The sequence below is a fragment of the Asparagus officinalis genome, chromosome 6, assembly GCF_001876935.1.
Source record: "Asparagus officinalis chromosome 6, Aspof.V1, whole genome shotgun sequence".
Taxonomy (NCBI): domain Eukaryota; kingdom Viridiplantae; phylum Streptophyta; class Magnoliopsida; order Asparagales; family Asparagaceae; genus Asparagus; species Asparagus officinalis.
Window position 1 is genome coordinate 18380595 of NC_033799.1, and position 7037 is coordinate 18387631.

General features: G+C 39.7%; 1 protein-coding gene across 1 annotated transcript; it reads left to right on the top strand.

Annotated features, from left to right (window-relative positions):
* LOC109845829 (pentatricopeptide repeat-containing protein At5g66520-like) lies at positions 4876-5466 on the top strand. Its single transcript, XM_020415095.1, has one exon. The coding sequence runs from the start codon at positions 4876-4878 to the stop codon at positions 5464-5466; it is 591 nt and encodes a 196-aa protein (XP_020270684.1).

The following is a 7037-nucleotide window of genomic DNA, read 5'->3' on the forward strand; positions in this document are numbered from 1 at the left end:
CCATTGTAATGCAAGAGACGGTAAAAATGGAAAATACCCAAGAGAGGAGAACGGATGTTCCTAGAACTAGAGACTAAGGAGAGAATCTGGAGGATAGCGCAAGATATATTCAACATAGACACATATAGTATAAATGTAGCGGGGGGGGGGTGGGGAGGACTTGGGTTATGGACAGAGTGATTGAGGTTAATTTCGTAGGAAACACAAACATTGAAAGGTTTTTGATAGAATTACACCTAATAATATTATTGTTGTGACAGACGGCGGCGCCGAGGAACCAAAACAAACGCCGATCAAAGAAGGCCAAAAACAACCAAATATCAATGCACAAACCCAAACACCAATTTTAACGTGCTTCAGCAATTGCCTACGTCCACGGGGCAAGAAGGGGGAGAGTTTCCACTAATAGAGAAGGAGAGTACAAATTGAGATTACAAATCACTCAAACGAACCAACTAATCTCACCAACAAATCTCTCAACCTCTCAACCAATAACCCTAACCAATACCTCAGAAAGATCTCTCTTTTCTGTGCTCCAAAATCCCCAAATATGCTCCTACAAAACCCTCAAATCGTATTGGTATTTATACCAAAACAGAAACCCAAACAGACTACAAATAAGAACCTGAACTTTCCAAAAAACCCATCGTAAGTCGACTTATCAGTCTGCATAAGTCGACTTGGCAGAGCGAAAAACGACAACTGGAGAAGAGTTCATAAGTCGACTTATCAGACCTGATAAGTTGACTTGCCAGAGCCCAAAATCAACAATCCATAGCAGATCGTAAGTCGACTTACGACACAAACATAAGTCGACTTACCATAAGTCGACTTATGCCTGTGCATAAGTCGACTTATGACCAAAAATCTGTTTTTTTCAAGTTCTTCTCTATAATTCTCCACCTCGGCGAAGTTTTCCCAAAACTGAGCCGACACCAACCAAACAAATACCTCACATGTTGAGACCAAAATGGGAGTGCGAACACTCACCCCAAATGTCGATGTCGCTCACCAAATCGGCTGCATCATAAAGACTGCCTACGTATCCTCTTGCCAAAGGAATCAAGCCTTCACGTAGTTCACCCAAACGGCCTCCAAAGGCCCTCAAACAAATAAAAAAGTATGCAACTCTTCCCCAATATCGCCGACGGATCTGCAACTGATAGCGGCCCCAAACTGATACAAATCAAACACCTCCATCTGAGGTGAACCAATGGCCGTATCCAAATCATGTCCACCAGCTGCAACCGAATCCAAAACCAATCCATCATCTGCATTCGAAATCAAATGATCCCCAATCCGTGTCACCTCAGCTGGAATCCCAAATGACACAGTATGATCTAGAGTACGTGGAATAATCTCCACCCAACGTGGAGTAGCATCACTCTCCACCTGCTGCGATATCCAAACGACCTGATCAACACTCTCCACCTGCCGAGAGTCAAAAGTGACATACCTGCTCAGAACAAAATCAGAAGCTCCCAAACGATAATCAACTGAGCCTCCGAACCCCAAACGCGCAATCGGATCCAATCTCACATCCACGATGTGACCAAATGCTGGGTATCCAAATATCCGACGCGACCCAAAATCTGAAGCAGCTCCACCAGATCTAATAACTCCTAAAGCAGCAGTCGGCGACCTATGCATAAGATGACCCAAATATGTCGAAGCCCGCACACCAATGCCAATGCTCGACAACCAACGCCGATCCTCCTCCAGAAAGGAACGACCCATCGAAACTATCATCTCATCTCGTCGCCCCAAAGTCTCCACACCAATGAAGTGTCTCCTATTGCCGTGAGGTCGGCCCAAACGCAAGAAAGGACCCCTATCAAATCTAGAACAACGAGTTACCTTTCTGCCAATACACTTCTTCTAATTGTTGTTGACTTCTAGGACTTTACACCAACGGGAACTGGTCGCGACCCAATAATGCCTAGAACAATCATCAACTGCGAAAACTACAAAACGATTACCTTCCAATGATGCCTCCTTAGAAGGCCCCCAAATGCCTAACTGAACACCTCCTAAAAGACCCCTCACTCGATGGATAGGAGTGCCAAACTCCACCTCGGTCTTGCTCATCCCAATGTGCTCACATGACTTCAATCTGCAGGTCATAGCACTCATCAACAACCAATGCACGACATTACCAATCATATACCCCAGCACCAAACAATGCCACAGTCTAGCCGAATGCAAATAGTACAAATTACTCCTTCTGACGCCCTTCATCACAATCATAGACCCAAATGTAACCTTCAAGCGTGCATCTGCTAAGGTCACCCTATAGCCTGCTGCCTCCAAAGCTCCAAGTGAAATGATGTTCTTCTTCAACTGAGGAACGAACCTCGCTCCAACCAACTCCCGAATCACCCGTCACTCATCTTGATCCGAATGGTACCGATACCACCAATAGAGCATTTGTGATCATTCCCCATGAGCACGAAATCCCCTCTTTCCAACTCCTAAAAGCTGGAGAACCAATACCTCCTATGATAAATATGGTATGTAGCCCCCGAATCCAACATCCACTATGTAGAGTAGACAATACAAACTGACGGCAGTGCAGATAATGAGTAGTCCGAAGAATCCGAATCTGAATCGTTGCCACTAGCCTTGACAACATTCGCCTCTGAAGCTTGAATAGCTTTTCCCTTATTCTTCCCGGCTCGATCAACTAACTTTGGGCATTCGGCTTTCCAATGTCCATCCTCTTTGCAAAAGGCACACTGATTCTTACGAACTCTAAGATGTGCCCCTCTAGACTGCGACCTCCCACTACAGTTTGGACCCTTTGCTCTTGCGACCAACGCCCCCGCTACCGGCTCAAACGAAGTCTCCTTATCCTTCTTTTGAAGCTGATGATTCACAAGTGCAGCGGTGACCTCACTATACGAAAGAGATGCCTCCCATTAATAAGAGTAAGAACGAAGGTCTCATATTCCTCGTCGGGCAAGGAACTCAACAATAACAATGCCTTGTCCTCATCTTCAATCACCATATCTACATTCGCCAAATCCGCAAGAAGCTTCGTGTAGTGGTTCATGTGATCACCAATGGATGTTCCTTTCTTCAACTGGAAGCGGTAAAGCCTCCTCTTCAAATGCAAGCGATTCTCCACACTCTTGGTCAAATACTTGCTCTCAAGGATCTCCCAAATCTTCTTTGCAGAAGTCTCATTGATCACATCATACTTAAGATCTTGAGTGAGACAAGACCTAATCACACCACACGCCGTTCGATTCATCCTTTTCCAAACCTTCTCATCAATATTGTCCGGTTTCCTGTCCAACTCCAATGTATCTTCCAAATTTTGCGCGTTGAGCGCATCCATGACTTCGCATCGCTAAAGTCCAAAATTGTTTGTGCCATTGAATTTTTCCACGTCAATCTTCATCGAGTGGATATTCAATCTTTGGACGATCTTCACACCGGAAGTACTGCCCACAACTCCTTCTTTCTCGGCCATAATCCTCAAAACACCACCAAACCAATGCGAAAACAAATGAGAAATAGATCCAAACTGAAAAAGACGAGATTTTTACCAAAAAGATCCCACCTTTATCACCAAACGAAGCCCTAGACGAACTTCCAAAGCGATCTACTCCTCCAAATAGCCCAAGCGTAGCCCGAGCTCTGATACCACTTGTTGTGACAGACGGCGGAGCCAAGGAACCAAAACAAACGCCGATCAAAGAAGGCAAAAAACAACCAAATATCAATGCATAAACCCAAACACCAATTTTAACGTGGTTCGGCAATTGCCTACGTCCACTGGGCAAGAAGGGGGAGGGTTTCCACTAATAGAGAAGGAGAGTACAAATTGAGATTACAAATCGCTCAAACGAACCAACTAATCTCACCAACAAATCTCTCAACCTCTCAACCAATAACCCTAACCAATAGCTCAGAAATATCTCTCTTTTCTGTGCTCCAAAATCCCCAAATATGCTCCTACAAAACCCTCAAATCGTATTGGTATTTATACAAAAATAAAAACCCAAACAGACTGCAAATAGGAACCTGAACTTTCCAAAAAACCCGTCGTAAGTCGACTTATCAGTCTGCATAAGTCGACTTGGCAGAGCAAAAAACGACAATTGGAGAAGAGTTCATAAGTCGAATTATCAGACCTGATAAGTCGACTTACCAGAGCCCAAAATCAACAATCCACAGCAAATCGTAAGTCGACTTATGACACAAACATAAGTCGACTTACCATAAGTCGACTTATGCCTGTGCATGAGTCGACTTATGACCAAAAATCTGCTTTTTTTTAAGTTCTTCTCCACAATTATCACTATGTATATATGAAGTATATTAAACGAAATGACAAAATTTCCCAGTCATTCTTGAGTTTTCTTCCATATGGCTTGGAAGAAATAAGCATATAAAAATAAGGAAGAATTGTGTCAATGCCCCAAATTTCAAAACTCAATGTGCTCCAGCCCCTCATACTTTTTGCAATGTGCTGCACCCCCTATAATTTGAAAACAAATGTGTGCCGGCCCCTCCAGCTTATGATTAACCCATATTTGACCTAAAAACCCAATTTTACCCGTCTTCTCCTTCTCCTTCTCCTTCCTCATCATCTTCTCCTTCTCCTTCCTCATCCTCCTTCCTCCCTCCTCCCGATGATCCTCCAGTCCGTCGCGAACTCTGCATGGGCTCCACCAGCGATCATCTTCCTAGTCTCCTTCTCCTTTCTCATTCTCTCCTCTCTCATCATCCTTCCTCCTTCCTCCCCGGCGATCCAATCCCTTCATCTCCACTGCTCTCTTCACTCTCTACGCTGTCGGCAACTCTCGCGCCTCCGCCCGTAGCATGTTCGATGAAATTCATCAACCAAATCTCATCTCAATCACTGCCATGGCTTGTGCTTACTCCACCTCCAACCAACCCTCTGATTCTCTCCGCCTCATTCAGTCTGCAATGTACTCTGGTTTCGCCCTCAATTTAGACGCTCTCACCATCACATTCTCCACCTGTTGCAAGCTTGGGAGATTGAATACATTTATGGAGGTTCATGTGTTTGTTATTAAAGGAGGATATGAGATTGACCTATTTGTAAGTACTGAACTAATTGGAGTTTATGGGGATAAGTGTGAATTATCACTTGCCCACAGACTGTTCAATAAAATTCCTGTTAGAAATGTTGTTGCTTGGAATGTGATTGTTCAGCAGTACATTAAACATGGTTTTCATGAAAAGGCTGAGGAATTGTTTGGAGATATGATGGATATGCATGTGGTTTCTTGGAATACCATGATTTCGGGGTTTTGTCGAGCTGGGTTGTATGCAAAGGCTGTAGCTTTGTTTCATGAGATGAAGTTATCAAAAATGAAGCCTAATGAAGTTACAATGCGTATAGTTCTTTCAGCTTGTTCTGAGTTGGGTGCTTTAGATATGGGCATATGGGTCTCCATGTGTACATATCTAGCCGAGATGTTCCTGCAGTGAGAGGCAATTGTATCTACTTGTATATCTAGCTGAGATATTGAGTGAATTAGTATTTGTTTAAAATTTTATTGTACATAGGCTGTTTTGTTAGCTTGAAAATTATATGTAGTTTGTACATGATTCATTGATAATTGAGAAATAAAAGACTACATGCAAAAATATTCATTTAAAATAATGGATGTATAAATATTCAATTGATAATTGAGAAATAAAAGACTACATGCAAAAATATTCATTTAAAATAATGGATGTATAAATATTCAATAGATTAACTATTAAGTTTTACCTAAGACAAAAAATATTCATTTAAAATAATGGATGTATAAATATTCAATAGATTAACTATTAAGTTTTACCTAAGACAAGTGAACTATAACAAATTAACTATTAACGTTTACATGTTCCATGTTAAGTATAGTGGAGTAACTGTTAATTTTTTTCTTTCAAATGTCAAGTTTTGTTAATTAACTGTTTATTTTTACCTAGTACATGTGAACTATAGCCGATTAATTGTTAATGTTTAGTCGTTTCATATAAGTATAATTGAGTAACTGTTATCTTTATTCTTTTAAATGTTAAGTTTTATGTTGTACATGTAAAATATAGCTGATTAACTATTAACCTTTAGTTGTTCCATATAAAGTATAATGGAGGAGACCGACTACAACATCGACATATTCATGGACCACTATGATTGTGGTTAATGAGCAAGAACATGAAAGAACAAAGGCGGCTGAGCTCTTTCGATGTTAATGGGCTCTTTGATCACTCATGTCTTAAGGGGTGGACTCACTCGTAATTGGATCTTAAATAATTCGAGCATTCAGAAGTTTTTTGAGAAAGGCTATGTGGGTTTGTTGGAGCTAGGATTTATACAAAAGTTTCTTGCAACATTAGAACTAAAAAATTTAGTAAAATATATACTACAAGTTTATTAGAACTAAAAACATTAAACGAAGAAAGTTAAAATTTAATAATTTAAGAGTTAAGGTACATTAATATGTACTTCGTTGGTTTTAATAGTCATATATTAACAATTACTTGATATTTTACATTATATAGTCTTATTCAAAAGTTAACAATTACTCAATTATATTTAAGAAGGACTAGATAAACGTTAACAGTCAGTCAACTATAGTTTATATATATTAGGTAAAACATAACAGTTAATCTACAAAACTTAACATTTAAAAGAATAAAGATAACAATTACTCAATTATACTTATATGGAATAACTAAACATTAACAGTTAATTGGCTATAGTTCACATGTACTAGGTAAAACTAAACAGTTAATTAACAATACTTGACATTTGAAAGAAAAAAAAATTAACAGTTACTCCACTATACTTAACATGGAACATGTAAACATTAATAGTTAATTTTCTATAGTTCACTCGTCTTAGGTAAAACTTAATAGTTAATCTATTGAATATTTATACATCCATTATTTTAAATGAATATTTTTGGTCTTAGGTAAAACTTAATAGTTAATCTATTGAATATTTATACATCCATTATTTTAAATGAATATTTTTGCATGTAGTCTTTTATTTCTCAATTATCAACTGA